The sequence below is a fragment of the Mustela lutreola genome, chromosome 8 (assembly GCF_030435805.1).
Source record: "Mustela lutreola isolate mMusLut2 chromosome 8, mMusLut2.pri, whole genome shotgun sequence".
NCBI classification, from domain to species: Eukaryota; Metazoa; Chordata; class Mammalia; order Carnivora; family Mustelidae; genus Mustela; species Mustela lutreola.
In genome coordinates this window covers 64,523,078-64,550,019 of record NC_081297.1, presented here as the reverse complement: position 1 = coordinate 64,550,019, position 26,942 = coordinate 64,523,078, and the positions used below count along the sequence as shown (strand labels likewise).

The 26,942-nt window shown below is 36.0% G+C and overlaps 1 protein-coding gene across 9 annotated transcripts in view; it reads left to right on the top strand.

Annotated features, from left to right (window-relative positions):
• LARP4 (La ribonucleoprotein 4) overlaps positions 1-26,942 on the top strand; it is a 211,034-nt gene that overhangs the window by 142,530 nt on the left and 41,562 nt on the right. For 8 of the 9 annotated variants that reach the window (XM_059185370.1, XM_059185371.1, XM_059185374.1 and 5 more), the window contains 7 exons: positions 10,523-10,670; positions 11,291-11,443; positions 13,316-13,391; positions 17,937-18,073; positions 20,337-20,440; positions 23,151-23,261; positions 24,213-24,266. In XM_059185370.1, the coding sequence (XP_059041353.1) occupies positions 10,523-10,670; positions 11,291-11,443; positions 13,316-13,391; positions 17,937-18,073; positions 20,337-20,440; positions 23,151-23,261; positions 24,213-24,266 (783 nt within the window). The remainder of the gene's footprint in view (positions 1-10,522; positions 10,671-11,290; positions 11,444-13,315; positions 13,392-17,936; positions 18,074-20,336; positions 20,441-23,150; positions 23,262-24,212; positions 24,267-26,942) is intronic. The other variant, XM_059185369.1, reaches the window with a different exon arrangement.

Below are 26,942 nucleotides of genomic sequence, written 5' to 3'. Positions count from 1 at the left end.
CTGTCCTCCCACCTACCTTCCCTCCTGCAACTACTAGTTTGTTCTCTGTATTTAAGAATTTGTTTCTTTTGTCTGTTTGTTTTGTTTCTTAAATTTCACATATAAGTGAAATTTTATGGTATTCATCTTTGTTTGCTTGGCTTATTTCAGTTAGCATTATATTCCCTAGGTCTGTCCATGTTGTCACAGATAGTAAGGTTTTATACTTTTTTATGGCTGAGTAGTACTCCATTGTGTATATGGCACATCTTCTTTAAGCATTAATTTATGGATGGACACTTGGGTTGCTTGCATATCTTGGCTATTGCAAGTAATGCTGCAGTAAACATAGGAGTACATCTTTCAGATTAGTGTTTTCTTTTTCTTTGGATAGATATCTAGTAGTGGAATTACTGGATCATATGGTGATTCCATTTTTCATTATTTATTTTTTAAAGATTTTATTTATTTATTTATTTGAGAGAGAGTATGCACAACACACAAGTTGGGGTAGGGGCAGAGGGAGACTCCCCCCTGAGCAGGGATCCCACCCTGAACCAAGGGCAGATACTTAACTCACTGAGCCACCTAGGCACTCCTGGTTAATTCTGTGTTTAAAAGAATGCGTCTTTTTAAGGCTATTGATAAACGTTGCTAACTCTTGGAAAAATTATATGAATTACGACAATGATAGTTTCTTTTTATACTTGTCAAAATGACGTTAAGTAGTTCAATAGGTAAAATGATGTTTTGTAGTTAACTATTCCTGCTTCTTCTTTGTACATTTTCCCTCTTTGGTAAGTATCTTAGTAATTTATAGCTCTGTTGTTGATAAGGTTGGTGTTGTAACCTTTCAGACCTTTTCTGTTTTTACATACTTATGTATCTATCTATACAGTGATTTTATGTTTGTTAACATAAATGATGAAACAAAGTGCTTGTTTTGCAACTTGATTTTTTTCCCACTGTTAGTATATATAGACCTATCTTTTTTTTTCCTTAACTTTTATAGTATTCCTGTTACAAAGTATACTACATTTTATTTAACTGTTTAGATAGAAGTTTATATTTGTTTGTAGCCTTTCACTTATGGAATCAGTGCTGCAATATACATCCTTATATATGTGTGTTCTTGTGTACATTAATGGCTTTTAGAGTGTATACTTTTAACTAGTTTTGTGGAAATATATTCCCAGGAGTCCTGCTTGTCTATATGCCATAGACTTTACACTTTGATTATTCTTGGTACCTTTAGGAAGGGACACAGATTTATGGATAGTATGCTGCTGAAAGGCATCTAATTAATTACCTTGATTTATTATTAGATACTTAATGAAATAATGCATCCCCTTGTCTTAGTCAAAGGGGGAACACCCATTAGCAATACTTGAGTACTGTGTGCCAAAGTCCTGTATCTTGACTTCAGACAGCACAGGAAGGCATCAAGCTATCTCTAATTTTTTATCTTGTTACTTCAGTGGTAGAGGCAGTGGTGATTTGGGGGCTCTTGTCTGACTTCTGGGTTACCCAACAAGTTTGCAGAAATGGGCTCTGGTCCTTTAGTTACTGAGTTTATTTATTTTTTTTTTTTCCTATCCTCACATGCTTAGGGTATGGACTTTGCATGGGCAAACCATTGGTGCCTTCTGAGGTGGGAAGCTCAGGCATTCCAGGAGGTGGGTAGAAAGCACATAACAGCCATTGTGCCAACACAGCCTTGCCAGGCACTTAGATTTCAGTAAAAGAAGGACAAGCTTTCTTTCTTAATATCAAAAATTAATTGCAGTGTGGTGGCATAACACTTGATCTTACGAGGAATTTCTTGGCACTGTCTGAGCAACAGTCCCATCACTCCTGACTCTGGCCCATGATTGCAGTCTCTTTTTGCCCCTGAAGTGAGGTGGGCTCTTTCCGTCACCATCTATACTGAAATGCATTTGGTTTTTATATTCTCTACTCTGTTTGAAATCTAACCTGATTGCTTTGGAGCAAATTTCTTTGAATTGTATTAAACACATAGGGACATCACTCTTTATATCTTTAGCTAGATGGAGATTATAATAATTTGACTGAATTGGGAAGCTTAATAGAGGTTGAGCTTTGAGTAATTATGTGTGATCTCCAAAGGGGTAACTGATCTCTGATAGAAAATATAGTAACACCTAAAATCATTTGTAAGACAGTCTGTATTTTTGTTTCCTTTGATTTTGTCAATTTCTGCTCTTAACCTAGGAATGATGAGTTTGAATATTTTTAAACACTTCTGATTATAAAGAGGTCATAATGAAACATTGAAAGTTCATGGTCACAAATTCTGTTCTCATTATTTAATCTAAATATAGAGAGCAAACTGGTAATTTACCAAAGGTAGGGGTTGGGGAGGTTGGGTGAAATAGGTAGGTGATGGGGATACTTAGCATGATGAGCAATGAAAATATATAGAATTATTGAATTACTATATTGTATACCTGAATCTAATACAACATTGTATGTTAACTATATTGGAATGAAAATAATAAATTCAGGGTCCTGGGTGGCTCAGTTGATTAAGCATCTGGCTCTTGGTTTTAGCTCATGTCATGATCTCAGGGTCATGAGTTTGAGCCCTGTGTTGGGCTTGCACTCAGCATGGATTGTTCTCAAGATTCTCCACCTGCCTCCACGCATGCGTACTTCACTTGCACATGAGTTCTCTCTCTTTTCCCAAATAAATAAAATCTTTAAAAAATAATAAAATTAAAAACTAAAACAATTTTTAAAAGTAGTGCATCCCATCAGTAAAAGCAAATTTTCATCGTAATCCCACAATATTTGGGTAATTATTTGTAAATTAAGTGTATATGGCATAATTGTGTATCTTCAGTATTAATCTTAATCTCTTATAGTGAATATTTGTCATATTTGATTCCCCCAATTTTTGAGTAGTTTTCTATATTTGCAGAAATACCCATATTGTGAGTCAGGCCTCTCCTGTATATGTACTAGCCAATGCTTTTGTTTCTAGATGGATGCATCTTAAATAACATTAAGAGCCACTAGCCAGGGGTGCCTGGGTGGCTCAGTTGGGTTAAAGCCTCTGCCTTCGGCTCAGGTCATGATCTCAGGGTCCTGGGGTCAAGTCCTGCATCAGGCTCTTTGTTCAGCAGGGAGCCTCCTTCCTCCTCTCTCTCTGCCTGCCTCTCTGCCTACTTGTGATCTCTGTCTGTCAAATAAATAAATAAAATCTTAAAAAAAAAAAAAAAAAAAGAGCCATTAGTCAGACACACCTGCAGATCACTTTTGCTTGAAATTATACAATGTAAGGAAATGAGGGTTGTATTCTTTTTTTTAATTATTATTATTTTTTAAGATTTTATTTATTTATTTATTTATTTGTCAGAGAGAGAGAGTGCGCACATGCTTGCGAATGCACAAGCGGGCAGAGCAGTGGGCAGAGGCAGAGAGAGAAGCGAGGAGCAAGGAGCCCCAATGCAGGACTCTATCCCAGGACGCTGGGATCATGACCCGAGCCAAAGGCGGCAGCTTGACCAACTGAGCCACCCAGGCGTCTCTGAGGGTTTTATTCTTAACTTTCAATTTTGCAGGAGGGAGTGACAGAGGTGGTCAGCTTTAAGTGGAGGTTTCAAGGTTAAGTTCGTAATGAAGTGATTTTGGTCCTGGCAGTGGTAATGGATTTGAATTTTGCAATACAGCTCTTGATGGTGGCAGGGATAATGATTTGCTCGTAAATCACTTCAGCATTATTCTGGGTGATGTTATCTTTGCACCCATTTTCAGCCCTTTCATTGACATAGTGACATAGCAGTGATACTATCCTTTAATAAATTACTTTTCTGTTAATTTACCTTGAGTAAATAGTCAAGGTAAATAGTCAGTAAATACTGACTGATAAAAATCCTTGGTAAGATATTTTTTATACAGCAGGCATTGTTCACATGATCTATAGAGTGGCAAATGTAAAGATGAGTTGCTTTCTAATATTGCAACTTCACAAATTTTTTAAATAATGCTTTAGTGCCTGGGATGGGAGGGTGGCTGCTTGGTGCTATAAGAAAACGAGTTGGTTTCCTCCCTGAGCTAATTAATTATGTTATGATGTGGTATTGTGAACTTATATCTCTAAACTAAGATGTTGCTGTGATTATTCAAATGGCAATACTTGCGGAGATGCTTTTGCTCCCCTGCATGATTTAACGTTTTGTTATTGGTTTTGATATTTTTATAAAAGCCTTTAGCAGCTCTGAAACCAAAAGCCAAGAAGCACTTCAACATTAGACTTTCATTTTAAACTCAGTCCACATTAAAAAAAGAGAGAGATTTTATCAGCTCTCATCTTGTAGCACCTCTGAAGAGTAAGTAAAGTGCTAAAAATTCTTTTTTTTGTACACATACCTCTGCTATTTCATTCAAGTAGACAGTTGAAGATCTGCTCTCTGACTGGTTTGTGTTAATAGCTGAAATAGACTGGGAAGACCTAGTTTCTGCCTTCCTTGAGCCCATTGCCCAGCTTTAGAACTCCTATTTAGATAAACTGTTACAGTGTTTAATAAAATAGAGGTATGTACAAATAATAAGAAGGAGAGAGGAAGTAATGACCAAAATAAAGTTAGGTGCCCAACGTGCATAAAAACTATAGGGAATTTTGGTAGACTAGGCATTATGTCTTTAAAAATGAAGAAACTGGTGCCAGTAATTGCATAATTACTGGGTGGCAGAATAAAGTTAGTTTTTGTTGCTGTTTGTTGTTATACTTATCCTTCAGTTGTTGGAATTACTCTAAATTTAGCTTCATTGAGACTATATTGATACTTCTTTTTTTAAGAAGTATTATGAATTATATGTTTTGGAAAACAATTGAAAATGTTGGTTAAAAAATTTTTTTAAGTTTTTTTTTAAGCAGAGCATTAAGCTGTCAAGAAAGCAAATGAAATCTTCAGACTAAATTAAAAAAAAAACACTCATCTAAGAGATAAACAGATCATAAATGCAGAGATTAAATGGATTTGTTGGTTCTTATGAAAACCAGAGCTTTGGTTTTAATTGGCAGTGCTTAGAGAGAGGACACAAGGTAAACTAGTTGGAAAACAAACTTTCCCAGAGAAAAGGGAATTTGTCAGTTTTAGCTTTAAGTGGATTGGTGAGGCATCAGTCTTTCCTAATAATTCTAACCACAGATGTTCCTTTTGCCAAAGTAGAGTGAAAATTCACAATATATGTTGTTACCAAAATAACCATGTCGAAAATTAAAGGAATACTAGATTGGTAGTTTTAGTATGCAGTCATCTAGCAGACGGAAAACAAATCCTCCAAATATCTCCATATCTCCAGAGCATATTTTAAACGTAGTCTTCAGAATTCCCACAAATAAAGTTCCAAGGAAATGGGCTTACAGTATAAAATCGGACAGCAGTAAGTCATCATGAGCATGATTTAGCAGAAACAACAGATCACAAAAGCAAACCCTCAAACATAACAGATACTGTAATTATCAAATACAGACTATAAAATTAGAATATTTAATATGCTTAGGGGTACTTGGGTGGCTCAGTTGTTAAGTGTCTGCCTTTGGCTCAGGCTTTCTAGCAACCTTACTCTCCCCCTCTGCTGACCACTCTGCCTACATGTGCTCTCACTTTGTCTCTCTCTCAAATAAATAAAATCTTAAAAAAAAAAAAAAATGCTTAAAGGAAAGAAGATACTGAAAAGATGATCAAGAAACAAAACAGGGGTGCCTGGGTGGCTCAGTAGGTTAAGTATCTAACTCTTGATTTCAGCTCAGGTCATGATCTCAGGGTGTGAGATCCAGCCCCACATCAGACCCTTTGCTGGGTGTGGAGCCTGCTTAAGATTGTCTCTCTCCCTCTCAAAAAAAAAAAAGAAGAAGAAGAAAAAGAAAGGAAAGGGCAGCGCCTGGGTGGCTCAGTGGGTTAAGCCTCTGCTTCAGCTCAGGTCATGGTCTTAGGTTCCTGGGATCGAGCCCCACATGGGGCTCTCTGCTCAGCAGGGAGCCTGCTTCCCCCCTCTCTCTCTGCCTCTCTGCCTACTTGTGATCTCTGTCAAACAAATAAAATCTTTAAAAAAAAAAAAAAAAAGGAAAGGAAAGGAAAGTATTGGTCAGATAGATTTGATAATAGAACCAAACAGAATTTTAAGAAATGAAAATTATTTAAAAAGAACTTAGAAATTTAGTGGACAGGTTAAATTCATCTTAGAAACAGATGAAGAGAGAATTGATGAACTAGAAGAAAGAACTTAAGAAATTACTCAGAGTATAATTTCTTAGACAAAGAAATGGAAAACAGGAGATTGATACAAAGAGAGGTGGAACATACCATGAGAAGGTATGAATATTTTATTGGCATTCGAGGAGGAAACAATAGAGCAGTTAGTTGATGGAGAGGCAGAGTTTGAAGAGCTAACGGCTGAGAATTTTACAGAATTGATGCGTTGGATTTCAGAGCTCAGTGAATCCCAAATAGATTATAAATAAAGAAGAATTTCACAGTTAAACTGGTGATTGTGAAACTGTAAATCACCATTGACAAAATTTAAGGAAAAAGATTAAGAGTGACAGCTAGAATGATGGCAAATTTCTGGTCACCAACTTCTGTACAAAACAAGGCAGTGGGAATATCTTTTTTTTTAATACAATTTTTTTTCTTTTTTAAGATTTTATTTGAGAAGAGAGAAAGCATGAGAAGGGGAAGGTCAGAGGGAGAAGCAGACTCCCTGCTGAGCAGGGACCCTAATAAGGGACTCATCCCAAGACTGGATTACGACCTGAGGTGAAGGCAGTCAGTCACTCAACCAGCTGAGCCACCCAGTCACCCAGTGGGGATATCTCTAATATGCTGAAAGGGAATGTGTGCCTTGTAAGAATTCTTTATACCAAGAGAAAAAAAGAGAATCTTTGAATTTTTTACACAGCAGAGACAGGAAGTAAAAAATAAAGGCATTTTCAGAGAAGGCACAACTTAAGAGTTGACTGAAAAAATAATGAATAGGGCGCCTGGGTGGCTCAGTGGGTTGGTTAAGCCGCTACCTTCGGCTCAGGTCATGATCTCAGGGTCCTGGGATCGAGTCCCGCATCGGGCTCTCTGCTCGGCAGGGAGCGTGCTTCCTCCTCTCTCTCTCTCTCTCTCTGCCTGCCTCTCTGCCTGCCTCTCTGCCTACTTGTGACCTCTGTCAAATAAATAAATAAAATCCTTAAAAAAATAATGAATAATGTCCTTGCAGAAGAAGGAATGTGATTCCAGAAGAAAGTTATGAGATGTGAGAATGAATTATGTTCAGAGGAAATCAACAACAGCACCTGGGTGGCTCAGTCGGTTAAGTCCGGCTAGGGTCATGATCCCAGGGTTTTGGGTTCGAGCCCTGCATTGGCGTCTCTGCCCAGCAGGGAGCTTGCTTCCCCCTCTCTGCCCACCTCTCTGCCTACTTGTGATCTCTCTCTGTCAAATAAATAAATAAAATCTTAAGAAAAGATACATTTATTTAAATTTAATAAATATTGACTGGTATAAAACTAAAATAATATATGTTAATATATACAGGCACAAAATACATAAAGTAATCTTTGATGTTAATGTACTAAACAGTGTACATTATGCTCTAATTTGAAAAAAGTTTTTTAAATTTTTATATTTTTTATGACTCGGGATTTAAGGTAATATTTCAATGGAATGCTTTATTAGAGAAAAATATCTCTGATCTGAGTATTGTAGCAGATCATGTTCCCTTCTAGCCCATATCCATGCTTACATACTTCTTTGCAATTGTAATAATCTGTGAGCTGTAATCATTGGTGATTAATGCTAACTTCATACTTAATCTTTGTTTGTCTTTAGTTGGATATATTATTTCTCACATAGAATAATCTGGAAAAGGGAGATAGTAATATAAGTACTAATTCCTAGCCCATAGAATTGCTTAACATTCTTACATTTGTTGTGGTGATGGTTATGGTTTTTTTCACTTCGTTTTGTGAAAGCATTTTCCATTTTTATGTTTTCATATTTCAGCAACCCTACCAACGCACATAGTTGCACATTGTAATTTCTCTGGAAACTGGAATACATCTTAACAATATTTGATGTCATAGGTTAATTAACAGCAATTTTTTCTTTAATATAGTAGTACCCCTTTAGATTTTATGAAATATGGTAATGTATCTTTATCATTTTGAATAGCCGTGTAATACTTAGTGAGTGTGTGTCATTGTTTCCTTTATTTCTTGTCTGTTTGACTGGGTTACTTCCATTTTTGGCTCTTATAAATTGAATATGTGAGAATATGAGGTGTACCATGTTACACAGTCTCTGTTAAAGAATGAGTGTGCCGGCCGCCTAAGTGGTTCAGGTTATGATCCTGGGGTCCTGGGAGCCCTGCATTGGATTCCTTCTGCTTCTCCCTCTGCCTCTGCTGTTCCCTCTGCTTGTGCTCTCTTACTCTCTCTGTCAAATAAATTTTAAAAACTGTATTTTTAGAAATGAAACACTAATGTCAGAGCTGTTTTGTTTTTTTTTGTTTTTGTTTTTGTTTTTTTTTTAAGATTTTATTTATCTGACAGAGAGATCACAAGTAGGCAGAGAGGTGTGCAGAGCGGGGTGCGGGGGAGGCAGGCTCCCTACTGAGCAGAGAGCCCGATGTGGGGCTTGATCCCAGTATCCTGAGATCATGACCTGAGCCAAAGGCAGAGGCTTTAACCCTCTTAGCCACCTAGTCACCCCCAGAGCTGGGTTTTTAATTCAGGTATGATTCTAGATTACAGGGGAATTTCATGGGACATAATTAATTGCAGAAGTACAATCAGGCCTCCCAGAAGCTGTCTTCTTAACAACTCTGTCTGGGAGCTCTGCAGTTCTGCCGACCCAGAGGCCTGCTTTGGTTGCCATGTTTAGTGTTGGTGATACCATAAAGGCTTTTTTTTTTTTTTTTAAATCACCCCATGAGCCAGAGCCAGTGGTAAGAACTCCCTCTAGGTAGACAAAATTTCTGACAAACTTAAATGATAAATTCACTTACTTTTCATGAAAGCTGAATTTGCCCTTTGAATTTACCTTCTGGTGCCTGTCATCCAGGGGAGAGGCCTAAGGCTGAGAAGACTGTTAAAAGTGATTTTCTGAACAGGGTATAAGCTTTCTGAAAGGTCATTAATGCACTTGAGAAGGATCAAGTCCTTTTGTTTGGTTGAATGAGGTAAAAGAAGTAGATTTAAATGATGTATGTAGAAGATTACTTTAAATGTCAGTTATTTTGTGAACATTAAGAATATTCACTTTCGGGCGCCTGGGTGGCTCAGTGGGTTAAGCCTCTGCCTTCGGCTCAGGTCATGATCTCAAGGGTCCTGGGATCAAGTCCTGCATCGGGCTCTCGGCTCAGCAGGGAGTCTGCTTCCTCCTCTCTCTCTGCCTGCTTCTCTGCCTACTTGTGATGTCTCTCTGTCAAATAAATAAATAATCTTAAAAAAAAAAAAAGAATATACACTTTCAGGACAAATGGAAAAATACAATCTAATAAAAGGCAGATTGCTGTTTGCCGGGGCGCGGGGGGATGTTAAGATTTTATTTTTAAGGGGTGCCTGGTTGGTTCAGTGGGTTAAGCCTCTGCCTTCATCTCAGATCATGATTCCAGGGTCCTGGGATCAAGCCCTGCATCGGGTTCTCTGCTCCAGGGAGGCTGCTTCCTCCTCTCTGCCTGCTTCTCTGCCTACTTTGATCTCTGTCAAATAAATAAATAAAATCTTTAAAAAAAAAAAAATTTATTTTTAAGTAATCTATACACCCACCTTGAGGCTCGAACTCATGACTCCAAGATCAAGAGCTGTGTGCTCAATCTACCAGCTGAGTCTGTCAGACACCCCAGATTGCTGTTTTTGATTTGGGAAAAATTTCCAGTGATAGAATCATTCAGACTCAAAGATCTCTGTCACAGGATAAATGGCAATAAAAATTACATTCTCTGGAAAATCATTCTAGATAACTCAGTTTGCTATAAATACACACATGCACCAAAAAAATGCCAAAGATCACTGAATAGTTTGAATACATTTTATGACATTTGCAAGTATATTGGGGTAAAGCAGCATTTCTATGTTAATTGTTTATAGATAATATGCTTTTTATTGTATAGGTAGCTAAATTTTATACATGAACATTTCAGTCCATCTCCTTAAAAAAAGTTATTTTCAGGGTGCCTGGGTGGCTCTCCCTTTGGCTCAGGTCATGATCCCAGGGTCCTGGGATCAAGCCTCACGTCGGGCTTCCTGTTCAGTGGGAAGCCGGTTTCTTCCTCTCCCTCTGTTTGTGTTCCCTCTCACTGTCTCTCTCTAAAAAAAAAACAAAAAACAAAAAAAAACCTTAAAAAAAAGATTTATTTTCAACATGAGCCCAAAACTTTATAATTTTATTTTATATTTGTTATTAAATTACTTAATATTATTGGGGTTTCTTCACGTTCAAGTAAAATCAAAGTCTATTATCTAAATTTGTAATTTTAATGCATTTACTTTTAAAGTTTATAAATAGATCATTTGATTATTTAGCAGGTAACATCTAAAGGAACTGGTTTAAATCCTAATGCCAAAGTATGGCAAGAAATTCCTCCTGGAAATAGTGATGCCACTCAAGTAACTCATGGAACTGAAAGCTCTTGGCATGAAACAGCAGCCACATCAGGGTCTCATTCTGAGGGTATGTCCTTAATGTTTCATCAGTACAAATCATGTTTTGGTTAAATAATGACCAAATCGGTTTATAGAACTTGGGGGTATCTCTTTTGATTATTTGATTAAATATATTTATAAATGTTTAACATGTAGTTTGTACACAGTTTTTACTTTTAGTATGAATGAATTGTCACTATTTCACATAGTAGCTTTATCTTTGGGTCTAGCATTTAACTCACTTATGATATGGTAGTTATAAATTAGTTTTGATATATTATCATTGGCAACGCTGTTTACTCACTGTTTGACTTTGCGTAAATGACTTAACATCTCTGCTTGTTTCTTTCATCTGTAAAACATGAATAATAATTACTTTTAGCATAGGATTTTCTTGTACATGAAGCTGCACATAGATAGTACATAGATAGTGCTATATGAGTTTAAACTGTTAATAATCATTTTAGCTTGTCCATAATGGTGAACTTAATCTTCCTCAGGAAGAGAACTCTTACTACAGCCATGTGGACATTATCTCAATTGGGAGAAATCCTTAAAATCTTACTATAGAAGACTTAGTGCCCAGAGTTCCTAAAGATATGATTTAAAGAATTCCTATTTACTTTCAGTATATTTTCTTTAATACAGGTAATACAGAGCTTTCTGATGATATGTGTAAGGAATATGAAGTAATGTATTCATCTTGTGAAACCACCAGAAATACTATAAGCATTGAAGAATCCACTGATGGAATGATTTTAGGGCCAGAAGATCTGAGTTACCAAATATATGACATTTCTGGTAAACTTTATGCTTTTATTGGTAAAAAGAGCATATAGTACACTAGTGTTTTTCCCTTTACATTCTATCATTGTTCTAATAAAACTTTGGCATTGATCAATCCATTTTCTTATTTGAAAAGAACTTTATGTTAATGAAATGCTTCGTTATTTTTATAAATACTGTTTTCAGATGACAAACATGGAACGTGACTTTAAAAGAATGTTTAAAGGTCCTATTAAAAGTATGAAATTAAAGATAAAAGGAAAAAATAGTCAATATAGTTAAAAGAGAACTAAATTATAATTTTTCAGAGAGCCCAAGTTTCTTAGTCTGTTAGTTGGGATCAGTGCAAGTTCTGTGAATTTCCCATTACTTTTCTTATTGTGGAGTGCATTTACAAATGTGAAGTTGCAGGGATTAATTTTGAGAAAATGGCTGTATTAAAAATATGGTTCTACTTCAGTCCAACCTGTGAAATATATATTTTTTTCACAATTATTTAAGTAGCATGGGTTAGTAGTTGGCTTGGATTAAAAATGGATGAGATTTAAAAGAAACTAAAAATGGACCAAAGACCCCAACTACCTAACTTAATTTTTCTGATTTAAGGGATCTCTTTGGAAAACAAATGTAATAGGGGGTGCTCTATTCTATTGCTGCTTAGTTCTGTGAGTTCAGTCACATACATAAACCTCTATCCTCAGTTTCCTTATTTATTATAAATACTTAGACTAGATTTCTAAGTTTTGTCTGCTTGTGAGTTGATTTCTGAAGTGGCATGGGTGGTATTTCTATATACTAATTTAATGTAGTAGTTCATCTCTCTACTTGTGGTCTTAATATACCTAACCACTGGGTACTTTAAACATAGAGTTGGTTTTAGTATTTGGTTTTAGTAATGTAGCAACCAGTTGTTATTTTAATAAGTTTCCTGTAATGACATTGAAAAGTTAAATGAAGTTATTGCTCATTTTTAGGTAGCACATTTGGGTGGTTGGATTTTTTATTAGAAGGATTGCATATACATAGAATGCTTCTTATATTTATTTTTACTGTAGTTAATCTAATATCTGCTGTCACTTTGAATCTTGAGTACTAAGACAGGATATTGGTAAAATCATGCACAAAATACTTATCTTTATATATATTCTGTTGCCTGAATTAAAAGGAAATTAGCCTACTTAATCACTAATGCTTTTTTTAAGAAGAGGACAGATTACATGCTTTGAGTCTGTAATGTTTTGTGTAAGATTCTAATTAAAGAGTGATGGTTTTCTAGGCTTGAGTTCTGAAAAAAAAATCTCGTGTTCTGGGTTTAAATATTGAAGGCATAGAGGGCATTAGAGTTGTTTTAATCCTTTGAATGTTTGAGTGTTTTAAATATTCCTGGGAAGATAGAGTGCCCTATAATCAAGGAATGAAAAGAGTATTAAGAAATAAAAGTTAAAGTATGACTAACATCAGATTTAGTACCAAGAATATAGATATAGATACATATATCCCAATTTATTTAGCTAGTTCCTTCTTATTTAGATTACTATTACTTTTGTTCTTTGAGCTTTCATTAAAGGAATAAGTAGTTACAACATTTTAAAAGTTTTTAGGGTAGTGTTTTACAGTAAGGTAGACAAGTACCTTTAGTATTAATTGTGCTTTGTTCATTACTTGATAAAATAATTTTAAACTGATCTGAAATCTATCTAAAGAAAGAATAGATAGGTTAAAATTAGTTAGACTTTGTTAGAATTCAGCTGAACTTTAAAAATAATAGTTTTGTAAATTTTAATTTGTGTGTACTTCATGACATATTCTGAGCACAACTATATGTAATGTTTATTGCCTATTATGGTAATTTATTGTTAACGCTTTTCCTCTGTTTTCTATCTTCAGGAGAAAGTAATTCAGCAATTTCTACAGAAGACCTAAAAGAATGTCTGAAGAAACAATTGGAATTCTGTTTCTCCCGGTATGTTAATCATATTTTTTTATCGAGATTTCTCATTTTTTGAATTGTTTGGTTAGTAGATATAAAATACCTGTGAAATAGAATGGAATAATGGTGGTTTTAATTTCCTTCAGTAAAATACTTTCCTTATTTTTTGGTATATTCTTTATTATATTTCCTAACTAAATTTAAAGATGTAGTCTCTAATTGGATATGCAAAGGATCTAGTCTTAGTAGAAAGGTAATGAAATACTGGATTGGATTACTTTTGTTTTGGCTATTGGATACTTTTCCTATAAACATATTCAGGTTTAGGGTTCTCAAAACATTGGTTATCTTTTTCCTTTTTTTTTTTTTAAGATTTTATTTATTTATTTGTGCGAGTTAGAGAACATGCACAAGCAGGGGGAGCAGCAGGCAGAGGAAGGAGCCAGGCTCTGTGCAGAGCAGGGAGCCTGATGTGGGACTTGATCCCAGGACCCTGGGATCATGACCTGAGCCAAAGGCAGCAGGTGCTTAACTGACTGAGCCACCCAGGAGTCCCCCCCCCTCTCCTTTTTTTTTTTTTTTTTTTTTTTTTAAGATTTTATTTATTTTCGAGAGAGAGTATGTGCATGGGGCAAGGGGAAGGGCAGAGAGGAAGGAAGTTTGAAGCCAACTCTGTGCTGAGTACAAGCCTAAAATTGGCCTCAGTCTCATGACGCTGAAATTATGACTTGAGCCAAAACCAGGAGTCAGACACTTAACCAGCTGAGCCACCTAGGCACCCCTTGAGATGTCTTTCTTACTGATAACAATTATGTAGGCATATTTATAGTCTAGATGTCATAAAACTTCAGTATTGTAAAACTGCCCCTTCCAAAATAAACAGAAGTTTTGTGCTCGCTTCGGCAGCACATATACTAAAATTGGAACCCAAATAAACAAGTTTGGATATGTATGCAAAGGTAATGCCTTCAGTTTTTCTTATATGTGGTGAGAGGTAGGACTGGTAAACCAAAAATTTTTCAAGCTAGAAACCTGGATTTTATCAGACTTTTCTTTATGTCTTTTTTTTTTTTTTTTTTTTTTTATTTATTTACTTTTTATGTAAACTCTATGCCCACCATAGGGCTTGAACTCATGACCCTGCAGTCACGAATACCATGTTCTACCTACTGAGCCAGCCAGGTGTCCTTAGACTTCTTAATTTCTTTACACATAATATACTCTTGACTCAGTTTTAATTGATACTTTGTTCTAAATAGCTCCTCCTTCTTCCCCTCCTTTTTTGCCTTCGTAGTCTTTGTAGTCTAGTACAGAATAAAAGGATGAAAGTGGAAGTTTCTGTTGTTAGTCATTTGTTCCTGCAATAGAATTCATTTTCTGTAATATACTTGTCATAATTATTTAAAAATCTTTGCCTACTGCTAGATCATTTGTATGTCTGCTTATATTTGAGTTTTTTCTCTTGGTTCTCTGTCATAATTTCCTGCCTTTTTGCATGTCTTACAGATTTTGATTATATGCTAGACATTACATATAAAAGCAGTTAAGAGCTGCAAATGACAAGATTTTTCTCTCTAGACAAGATTTGAGCTTTCTTATAGGCAGAAGCAGATTGATTGTTTCAGTCCAGTCAGGAATTGAGCTGGGTTAGGGCTAAGCAGCCACTTTAATTAGACTCAGTCTGCTTCTGATTTATCTCTGTTCCTTAGGCATGATGTCTTTAGTTTTTTGATTTAGGAGTTGTCTGTTTTCTGTTACCTCAATCCTGAAACACCAAGGGAGATTTAGTCCTGTTCTTGAGGGGTTTGAGACTAGCTCTTTAGTTTCTTCCCCTGTAACCCTCAAATTCTGGCAGATCTCTTGGGAGATGGAGGGGGAGACCTCTCTTGTGTTTGACACAAGTTTCTTCCTTTCACTGGAACTTCTACAAAACCACAGAGATGTTACTCTGCCTTTTCAGCCTGGTTCCCAGTCTCCCACCTTCCTTCTTAAAGCTCAGGAAATGTTATGTGGGGGTAAATCTCCTGTACGTTAGGAGCTTCTTTAGTTTTCTTTTTTCAATTTTTTATTTTAATTATTTTTTATTAATTTTTTTTATTTGATAGAGAAGAGATCACAAGTAGGCAGGCAGAGAGGGGGAAGCAGGTTCCCCGCTGAGCAGAGAGCCCGACGTGGGGCTCAATCCCAGGACCCTGAGATCATGACCTGAGCCGAAAGCAGAGGCTTAACCCACTGCCCCTTCTTTAGTGCCTGGGTGGCTCAGCTAGTTAAGTGTGGCAACCCCACTTCTTTAGTTTTCAATTCATAGTGCTGGTCCTGTGCAACTGCCTAAAACTCTGCTCGTTTGTCCCTGGTCCCGGATCTGCAGACCCCCTCAGAAAAGAAAGGTCATCTTTCTGGAATTTTATTTTGTTTTTGTAGTTTCTTTCCTTCATCTCCAGAAATGTGATTTTTTAAATTTAGCCAGGCTTTTTTAATTGTTGCAGTAGGAACACTGGTTTGTCACGATCTACCACAGTTCAAACCAGTTATGCGATTGACACTTGTGGCTTCACAAAATTGTTACCAGTACCTATCAGGTGTTAGTCATGAGTAGTCAAATCACAAATGTGACTTATGCCCGTTAATTTTATATGTTTTTGATACATTGATTTAATATTCTGATGAGATGAAGTTTCTTAAGAGTTTGACCAAGGTTGGGGCACCTGGGTGGTTCAGTCAGTGAAGCATCTGACTTCAGCTCAGGTTTTGACCTCAGCATCATGGGATGGAGCCCCACATCAGGCTCCACACTCAGCATGGAGTCTGCCTCTCCCTTTCCCTCTGACCCTACCCCTGCTCATGTATGATGATGTATACATGCACTCTCCCACACTCTCTCAAAGAAGTTAAAAACTTTTTGAAAAAAGGTTTGGGACGCCTGGGTGGTTCAGTCATTAAGCATCTGCATTTGGCTCAGGCCATGATCCTAGGGTCCTCGGATCAAGTCCCACGTGAGGCTCCCTGCTCAGTAGGGAGTCTACTTCTCCCTCTACCTCTCCTCCTCCGTGCTTGTGATTGCTCTCTTTTTCAGACAAATAAAATCTTAAGAAAAAAAAGAAAGGTTTCACCAAGTTTTTATAAGAACAGATATGCTGAAAGAGTTGGTTCAGGCTACAACTTTTTAGTTGTGTAAGCCTGGGTGGCTTAGTCAGTTTAGTGTCCGGCTCTTGATGTCAGCTCAGATTGTGATCTCAGGGTTGTGATACCCATGTTGGGGTCTTGGACATAGAGCCTGTCTAAGATTCTGTCTCTCCTTCTCCCTTTGCCCCTCCCTCGCCTCCCCTCTCTAATAAACAGCAAAAGTGTTATTACTATGTTCCTCCTTTTATGCTAAAGTGAGTTTAACCTTTGCTGGTATCTTCTCTATTTTTTGCCCCCAAAACAACTTGTTGACAATTGTAATTTTCAAAAAGTAATTGCTGCTGGACAGCTGGGTGGCTCAGGGGGTTGAGCCACTGCCTTCAGCTCAGGTCATGATCCCAGGGTGCTGGGATCAAGCCCTGCATCAGGCTCTCTGCTCAGCAGGGAGCCTGCTTCCTCCGCTCTCTCTGCCTACCTCTCTGCCTACTTGTGGCCTCTGTCTGTCAAGTGAATGAATAAAATCTTTTAAAAAAAGTAATTGCTACTTTATTTTAACAACACTTGAGTGTAGAGACCTTTGGCCCTACCCTGTGCCAGGCACTAGGGCCTTGAAATACATTATGAACAACAAAGATTTTTCATGGAACCTATGTTCTGGCTGGGGGAGACAAAACAAACAAAATTTTTTTTTTTAAATGAAATAAACAGTTTAGAAGTGTGCTAAGTGATAAGTGCTATGGAAAAAAATTTAGAACCCTATAAGCAAGAGAAGGGGAATCAAGACTGCTTGGGTGGTTTCAGTTTTAAATAGGGTCACTGAGAAAAGGGGCTTTTAGGCAAAGACTTGAAACTATTTATAACTAGACTGCTTCAGAGATCTGATGTGAATAAGACAAATGAATATGATTTTACTTCAGTTTGTTACATAAGATTTTATATGTAAGATAGAAATGTTTAAATCTTTTTTAGAAATGTATCTTAAAGAATCTTTTAATTTTAAATGTTTTAAATTTATTAAATGTAAGTAAAAAGTCAAACATACTTAAAAAATAACAAACATTCAGAAATTTTAAATCCTTTACAGTTAAACTCCTGGTGGAAGCTATAATTTTCTCTATATGCATATTCTAACATCAATGATAAAGTGTTTATAAGATGGAGCTACACTGTATGTAATATTTTATTAAGCCTATTTCCATATCAGTATAATTCCTTAAGGTTCTCTTGTTCAAAACTTTTGGTCATGATGCATTTGGTGATTCAGAAACATTCTGAGTGTTGTTAGAGTATCTTTGTTATGTACTATGTATTTTCATAATTCACAGTGTTATTTATTTGTAGTAGCTAAATTTTGTTTAACCAGACTTAATGACAGAAGTGAATAAAGGGCCTTTTTAGATGATTTTTGAGAATTCTTTGCTTTATGGGACTCTTGCTTTTGTTTATTCCTTTCAGAGAAAATTTGTCAAAGGATCTTTACCTGATATCTCAAATGGACAGTGATCAGTTCGTACCAATTTGGACAGTTGCCAACATGGAAGAAATTAAAAAGCTGACCACAGACCCTGATCTAATTCTTGAAGTGTTGAGATGTATGTAAATCATACCTTTTAGCTTATTTTTTAAAGTCAAAAAGCTAAGTTTTCTTTTGATTTCTGGTCAAGCAGGGAATTTTTTTTTTTATTGGCCATTTATTTTTATTAAGTTGTAGTTGACATGCAATGTATTTTTTCAGGTATACCACATAGTGATTCCACAATTCTATACATTAAGCTGTGCTCACTAGGCAGGGAATTGTTCACTCCCTATTTTTTGTTATTCTGTTCCAATAATTTATCTTTTTATTTTTACTGACTTGGTATATAGCTTCTGTATCAGTTCTGTACCTTGGTTGTTCATCTTGATACCCACTTACTCAAATATAAGCAATTAAATCTCAGTTTTCTGGGCTATTAGAAAGTTATATGTATCATTACTACATCTTCTAAAGCATTGTTTCAAACTTGTGAACCCAAGTAAGAAGTACATTTTACCTTACAGCCCAGTACACACACCACATATCCCTACACAACTGAAATGTTAATTATTCAGATTAATACTAAATGCTTGGAATTAACTTTTTTCAAAATTGATTTCACAATTTAAAGAATTGCAGTCTATAGTTTGACAAATACTGCTCTAAAGTTTGGTAAAGAATTTGAGGTTTTAAGCATTTTTAATGGTGTTTGTGTCTTGTATCAGAATTTCTTGCTAACCTTTCTTTGCAGAACCTTGCCAAAGTTGGTTGTTTTTTTTGGTTGGTTTTTTTTTTTTTTTTAAGATTTTATTTATTCATTTGACAGAGAGAGATCACAAGTAGGCAGAGAGGCAGGCAGAGAGAGAGAGAGGAGGAAGCAGGCTCCCCGCCGAGCAGAGAGCCCGACGCGGGACTCGATCCCAGGACTCTGAGATCATGACCTGAGCCGAAGGCAGCGGCTTAACCCACTGAGCCACCCAGGCGCCCTATTTATTTATTTGATAGATAGAGATCACAAGTAGGCAGAGAGGCAGAGAGAGAGGAGGAAGCAGGCTTCCTGCTGAGCAGAGAGCCCGATGTGGGACTCAATCCCAGGACCCTGAAATCATGACCTGAGCCAAGGGCAGATACTCAACTCAGTGAGCCACCCAGGCACCCAAACCTTACCAAAGTTTTAACCATTTGATCGAATAAAGGCAGATCTTCACTTTTATATGAAATATGTTGTTGAAAATATTTAACTTTTAAACATTTTTAAAAGCATTTAAACAAGTCTCGTAATAGGCTTTTATGAGAGTAGAAGATTTTCATTCTCAGAGGGCTAAAAAAAATTCATGAAATCTCTTTGTGTGTAATGGTTTCTTAAAAAAAACCCAGTCTTGGCATCAGAAAAAAATCAGCCAAGAGACTAGCAGAATCCTCTACCTCTGAGGGCTAGAACCTAGTACCTAAACCCAGCTCTTCTTCCCTGTTCCTTTTATTCTCACTACTTACTTCTTCAGAGAGATGTGGCATATTATCTCTGAAGGGACTAGAAATAAAAGTTTTGGTTAGATAATACTATCTTCATTAGATATTTCCTCAAAATCAGCATCTCAAGGATGGCTTCTCAGTGTCTGTAATAGTCTTTAAGAATAAATTGTTAAGGGTGCCTGGGTGGCTCAGTGGGTTAAGCCGCTGCCTTCGGCTCAGGTCATGATCTCAGGGTCCTGGGATCGAGTCCCGCATCGGGCTCTCTGCTCGGCAGGGAGCCTGCTTCCTCCTCTCTCTCTGCCTTCCTCTCTGCCTACTTGTGATCTCTCTCTGTCGAATAAATAAAATCTTTAAAAAAAAAAAAAAAAAAAGAATAAATTGTTAAAATCAAAGGAAAGCTATAATCATTTGAGTTCAATTCTTGGTTTTAAGTGCCTCTTAGACTTGAATTTTAAGAACAATTTCTTTGTATGTCAGAATGCAGTACTGTAGTCCAGTTACAAGAGTGGAATGCAAATACACTGATTAATACACTTCTTATCTCCAGAAATCCAGAATTCAGTAATTGTACACAGGGTAATTTTACCTTGTTAGTTACGTATTATATACTCCTGAAGAGTTTTTCAGTGCCAAGACACAAAGTAGGTGCTCTATATATTTGTTCAAATAATAACATTTGACAGTGTTTCTTGTATATTAATTTCAAAATATTTTGTTATAACTAATCTTTGGTTCTGCAATTTAATTTATTGAGGATATCAATTTCTGCTAATTTATTCACTTGGAAATAGAAATGAATAGTTTTTAATGGTAATATTAAAATCTCACCTTGTCACTTTTGAATGAAACACTTTTTTAAATTTCAGCTTCTCCTATGGTACAAGTTGATGAAAAGGGCGAGAAAGTGAGACCAAGTCATAAGCGTTGTATTGTGATTCTTAGAGAGATTCCTGAAACAACACCTATTGAGGTAAATTATTAAGGATTGTTAAAGTTAAGTGTTCTTTAACTGTTTAAATCAAAGATAAACGAAGTGTAAGTCAGTGCCCTCATATCAATTATGTGAATGGGATATATTTTGTTTTGTAAATTCTGAAGCACTGGAAGAATGGCAGAAAGGGAGAAGGAAGATAATAATTCCATGTTCTTAGAATGGTAGACTGAGTATTGCCGTGTTACTGATTCTCAGTTTGTTCATTTGACTGGCAATTAAAATATAAATAGGCTCTTTTGGGAACTTGAGGATTCACCTGAAAGAATACACTTAGGAATGAAGAAAAAAAAAATACAAGAGTCAAGGCTTAATTCTGTTAGCTGGCAAATATAAAGCAGAGTTGTGGTCATAAATGTGGTGTGGTACAGATACAGGAATAAAATAACATTTGAATGGAACAGTATAATCCTGAAATAGACTCTTTGATTTAGTAATGAATTTATGATAACATTTATTCAGTAATTAGATTCTACCAGGTATTGTGCCATGTACTTTATGGTAATATAAAGCCTAAGGTTTTGTTATCTCTGTTTTACAAATAAAGTAACTGAGCCTTAGTATAGTTAAATAACTTGATTAAGGTCACATGACCTGTTTGAATGACAGAATCTGATTTGAACTCGCTCTCTGTGATTCCAAAGCCCATGTTTCTTAACCAGTAAACCATAGGACTTCACACTAAGTTGGCATATTCATGATAATAAGTTAAAGATGGAGAAGACTAATTAGTAGCTGATATGTGGTAATTGGTTAGTCATTTAACTTGCCAACTAACAAACTTGGCATATTAGTAGTTAATCTTATTGCCCAGATTCATTCAGTATTAACTCTCCAGAATGAAGATTTCCTAAACTTAGAAACAGTGAGAGAAATTAGAAAAGAAACTGTCACAAGATAGATGTTTTATTTAAAATTATGAACTATATGTCAAAAGTAACAAATCGAAAGGAAAATTGCAAAATGGGAAGAATATTTGCATTATTAAGAAACAGTGTAGAATATATGAGCCTGAACTCTAGAGCCACGCTGCCTGGATTTAAATTCCAGCTTTTTACTTGATAACTCTATGACCTTGCATTAGTTACTTAACCTCTTTTGCTTTGATTTTTTTCCATCTATTAAATGGGATAGTAGTAATAAGTAACTCATAAAATTGTGAGATATAAGTGAATTAGTATATAAAAAACTTAGAGCAGTACTTGGCATGTAAAACAGATCTAAGATTAGCCAGTACTATCATTTTTATAGTTATTGTAATTTATATTCTGAATACATAAACAGGTCACACACATGAAGAGCAATAAATGAAAATGAACAAGGCAGCAACATACTGTTCATTAAAAAAAAAAGTAAAGGAAGTGCAGATGACTAAGGTAGCTAGAGAGAGCCTAGGCAGTAGTCCCTGAAATGCACATTAAAATGAGAGATTTGGGGTGGTGATGAAAGATTACTATCAGGTAGAACAAATTACTTTAGATCCAGACTTCTTTTTTTATACTTGGGAAAGTTAATCTGTAAACATATACAACTCTTCCTAAAGAATAATAATGGCGAAAAATAAAAAGATCTAAATAAATAAGTCAGTTCATTTCACAGAGAATTAGAAATATTTAGAGAATACCTATGGATTTTTGGAAGGTAGAGATCAGTGGATGGCAGTCTAACAGTTCCACAGATAGTTCTATAGAAATGTAATTCTGAACTGGATGAGATTTTATTAACTGAACTTGGTGATATTTCACCACTTTCACTAATATCACAAAACTCAGCTGGTTGTACACTACTTATTTCGAGTAGTATTTGACCCAAGCAAATTTCATCATAAATAGAGATGTTATTTTTAATTCAGTGTAGTAAAAATTTGAAGGAGTTAGAATACAGGTTAGACTTCATTGTGAACATTGTGAACATTGAAAATGGACACCTTGTGATATTTTGGTATTTTATGGGCATTTTAGCCTAGTAAGATTCTTTATGTTTGGGAATTATTAGTTACTAGTGAATTTCTCATTGAACTCAAATAGGTATTAAAATGGAGTTCGGAGGCATACAAATCTGGGTTTGAGTTCTTGTTTGTGATAGTGTGAGTAGGTTAAACAGTTTGAGCTACCATTTCCTCACCTGTAAAGTTGGTATGATAAGATCTTTAAAACAGGATTGTTTTCAGGTTAAATCTATGTCTTAACCTGCATGGGATTTCAGTAGATGTTTTCTTTCTCTCTGTAACCATTTAGAGATACTAATGTTGACTTCCAGTTGTTTTCTTTCTTTTCTTTTTATAAACTTCCTTCAAGCTGTTAAACTGTGTTAAACACAATTCTAAGTTTTGGTAATCTATTTTTTTTAAATGCATATATTTGTTATAGTTTTCAGTTATTGAATTTCAGTTTCAGTTATGGAGAAGGGAAGATACTTTTGCACAGAGTTCGTGTCTGTAACTCTGGTATAGACAGAGCATCTGGATTGAATGAGAATGCATCCAAATAAATACTAAGCACTAGAAAATGTTAATGGAGGACATACTTTTCATTTTTTGGATAATGGCAGGTCTAGAAAGATTTTACTGTTAAGGAAAATTTAGCTTGCCACTAAGAGTGTGATGAAATGCTTCAGTTTTGCTGATATTAAAATAAGATTCTATTTCTAAATCATATATAAAATTTACACTAAAGTTTTTCTTTCGTAGGAAGTTAAAGCTTTGTTCAAGAATGAAAACTGCCCAAAGGTGATAAGCTGTGAGTTTGCACACAATAGCAACTGGTATATCACTTTCCAGTCAGACACAGATGCACAACAGGTGAGAAGAAGCCTTTTCTTCTGATTTGAAGTCCTGGTGGTTAAAGTAGTAGTATATTTTAACTGAGAAAATATGTGCTCACGGCAGTATTTGTAAAGACTATTGAGCACCTTGTTCACCTTTTTGGTTGTGCTGCTGCTGCTTCTTTTTTTTTTAAGATTTTATTTATTTAGGACCCTGGGATCGTGACCTGAGCCGAAGGTAGAGGCTTTAACCCCCTGAGCCATCCAGGCACCCCCAAGCTTTTTCAGTTTTGATTTAAGAAGTTTATTTCCTATCAGTAAAAAAATTAAAACAATTTTAAAATTAATTTAAAGATTGGGAACCATGTACTCAGTAGTTGGAATTTCTAGTACGTACATACTAGGCCCACAATAAATATGTAACTTCCTTTCTGATTCTTGGAATTTTGACATTAATGATTTTACTTTATTGTCATGTCCAATTAAAGAGTAATAATCCCTTGAAACAAAAGAAAACCAAAAATATATCTAATAGCATTTTAAAACCACTCACTAATTGATTGATTGATTTTTAAAGTAAACTCTACCCCCAGTGTAGGGCTCGAAATCATGACCCCAAGATCAAGAATTGCATACTCCACCAACTGAGCCAGCGAGGTGCCCCTCTGATTTTTTTTTTTTTTTTTAATTATTCATCTTAGAAAACTGTCTGATTGAACCATTATATGTTGTGAAATTTTGGGTCTGTTTTGACTTTTGTGCATCTTTTCCTGCATTAATCCATAGTAGCTAATCTACAGTAAATGTGAACTTATGCTGGGGTGTTTTTACTTTCTCATTCCTTATCACCTGCATAATGGAATTGACTTCAGAATTTTTTATTGTTTAGTTTGGAGATGATTGCTAATACCAAACTTTTGATAGAGTAAAGATGGCGTTAATGAAATGTTTGAATGCTAATAGAAGTTCCTTTCTGCTTTGTTAACAGGCTTTTAAATATTTAAGAGAAGAAGTTAAAACATTTCAGGGCAAGCCAATCATGGTAAGAAAATGTTTTTAAGTATAGAGCCTAGTGTGAAGCCAGAAAATTTTTGTTGCTTGTCTGTTTGAGAATTTAAAACACATATGCATAATAATGGATAATAATAAAACCTGCAATGATTTTTTTTTTCCCTGCAATGATTTTAAAGAAATTTTATATGATGTGCTAGAAAATTAGCTGTTAGGGTAACAGTTATTTCCAAAGGCCTTCCTTTAGAAAGCATGAAGTTTTAGTTAGATGCTGATTGATAACTTTTAAGATAATTAAAATGAGGATTAGGGATAATTTTTTAGTAAAAAAGGTGGAAAATGTTCTCAATATTGTCACTCTCATCTCAAAATTAATTGCATCACCACACTGATGTTCATCTGTTTGGGAATCTAGAAATTATTGATGATACTTGCTCACTGTCTTTACAGGTCTTCTCTTTTCTCAGATCCCGTGGAATCTACCTTTATAACTTGTTTCAATTATTACTGCTTTGTTTAGGCTTGAACGGTCAGAGTACCTTTTAACTGTTATGCCTTTAGCTTTCCCCCCACTTTTTCATTCTCCCGTTGCTACCATCTAAAACAGAGTCATAGGGCACCTGGTGGCTCAGTTGTTTAAGCATCCAACTCTTGATTTTAGCTCAGCTCTTGATCTCAGGTCATGAGTTCAGGCGCCACATTGGATTCCAAGATACTTTAAAAAAATAATAAATGCATAAAATAGAATCCCAAGCATTCACTTAATTTGGTACTTGGGCTTACTTTTACATGCTACTTATTCCATTTGTAATGCAGTGATGATGTATTTGTGAATGTATTTTAGTATTCTTGGTCTCTTGAGCTCTTAACATGTATCAGTTTCTGTTCTAAACACTTTATTTGTATAGAGTCATTTAATTCTTACAAGAACTTCATATGGTGGTTACTCTTGTTCTCCATCTTGTGGTAATGAAAGTTACCTACCCAATTTCACACAACTAGTAACTGAAAGAACCAAGATGAGAGAGGCTTACATTTATTAGGAGAATGTATATCAGGCATTGTTCTAAGGACTGGACATATTTAAACCTCATTATTGATGTGTGATAGGTGGTATTATTACTTTCTACTTTAGAGATGAAGATACCTGCCATTTGTCAATCTATTTCCTCTGCTTCCTATTATCTCCCTCCCCTACTTGAGGCTATAAAGATCTTCTAGGTCTTCTGGTAGCTTTAAAATTTTATATGTCAGATTTGGGTCTTTGATACATTTGGAATTAATTTGATATACAGGATCTGATAGGAATCTATTTTTTTCCATATATGTAAAGGCAGTTGTCTCAACACCAAACAATTGGTTGAATGGTCTGTGCTTTTACAACTTGTGTATGATGTTGCATCTATCAGATTTGCTTTAGGTTCTCTATTCTTTCAGTCTCGTCTTGTCTTTTATTTTTTTTTATTTTTTTATTTTTTTGATTTATTTATTTGGGGCACCTGGTTGGCTCAGTGGGTTAAAGCCTCTGCCTTCAGCTCAGGTCATGATCCCAGGGTCCTGGAATCAAGCCCTGCATCGGGCTCTCTGCTCAGCGGGGAGCCTGCTTCCTCCTCTCTGCCTGCCTCTCTGCCTACTTGTGATCTCTGTCTGTCCAATAAACAAACAAACAAACAAGTAAGTAAATAAATAAATAAATAAATATTTTTTAAAATAAATAAATAAAAGGCAGAGACTGGGACGCCTAGGTGGCTCAGTGGGTTAAGCTTCTGCTTTCTGCTCAGGTCATGATCCCAAGGTCCTGGGATCAAATCCCACATCGTGCTCCTTGCTCAGCAGGGAACCTGCTTCTGCCTGCTGTTCTCCCTGCTTGTGCTCACTCTCTTGTTCTCTCTCTCTCTCTCTTTCTCTCTGCCTTCAGCTCAGGTCATGATCCCAGGGTCCTGGGATAGAACCCTGCATGGAGCTCTCTGCTCAGTGGGGAGCCTGCTTCCCCCTCTCCCTGCCTGCCTCTCTGCCTACTTGTGATCTCTCTCTCTCTCTGTCAAATAAAAATTTTTTTAAAAAGGCAGAGACTGGCAGTTTGAATTAAAAAAATAAGATCCATCTATATGCTGTCTATAACAGATTCATTTTATTTATTTATTTATTTTTTTAAGATTTTATTTATTTATTTGACAGAGAAAGATCACAAGTAGGCAGAGAGAGAGAGAGGAGGAAGCAGGCTCCCTGCTGAGCAGAAGGCCCGATGTGGGACTCGATCCCAGGACCCTGAGATCATGACCTGAGCCGAAGGCAGCAGCTTAACCCACTGAGCCACCCAGGCGCCCCAACAGATTCATTTTAAATTCAGAGATACTGAAAGTCACAGGATGGAAAAGGATGTTCCAAATAAATAGTAACCAAAATACATCTAAGGGGTGCCTGGGTGGCTCAGTGGGTTAAAGCCTCTGCCTTCGGCCCAGGTCATGATCCCAGGGTCCTGGGATCGAGTCCCACATCGGGCTCTCTGGTCATCAGAGAGCCTGCTTCCCTTCCTCTCTCTCTCTGGCTGCCTCTCTGCCTGCTTATGATCTCTGTCAAATAAATAAAATCTTTAAAAAAACAAAACAAAACAAAATACATTTAAGATGGCTGTACAGTTGACCCTTTCAACAACACAGGTTTGAATAGCATGGACCTACTTATATGCAGACGTTTTCAATAAATA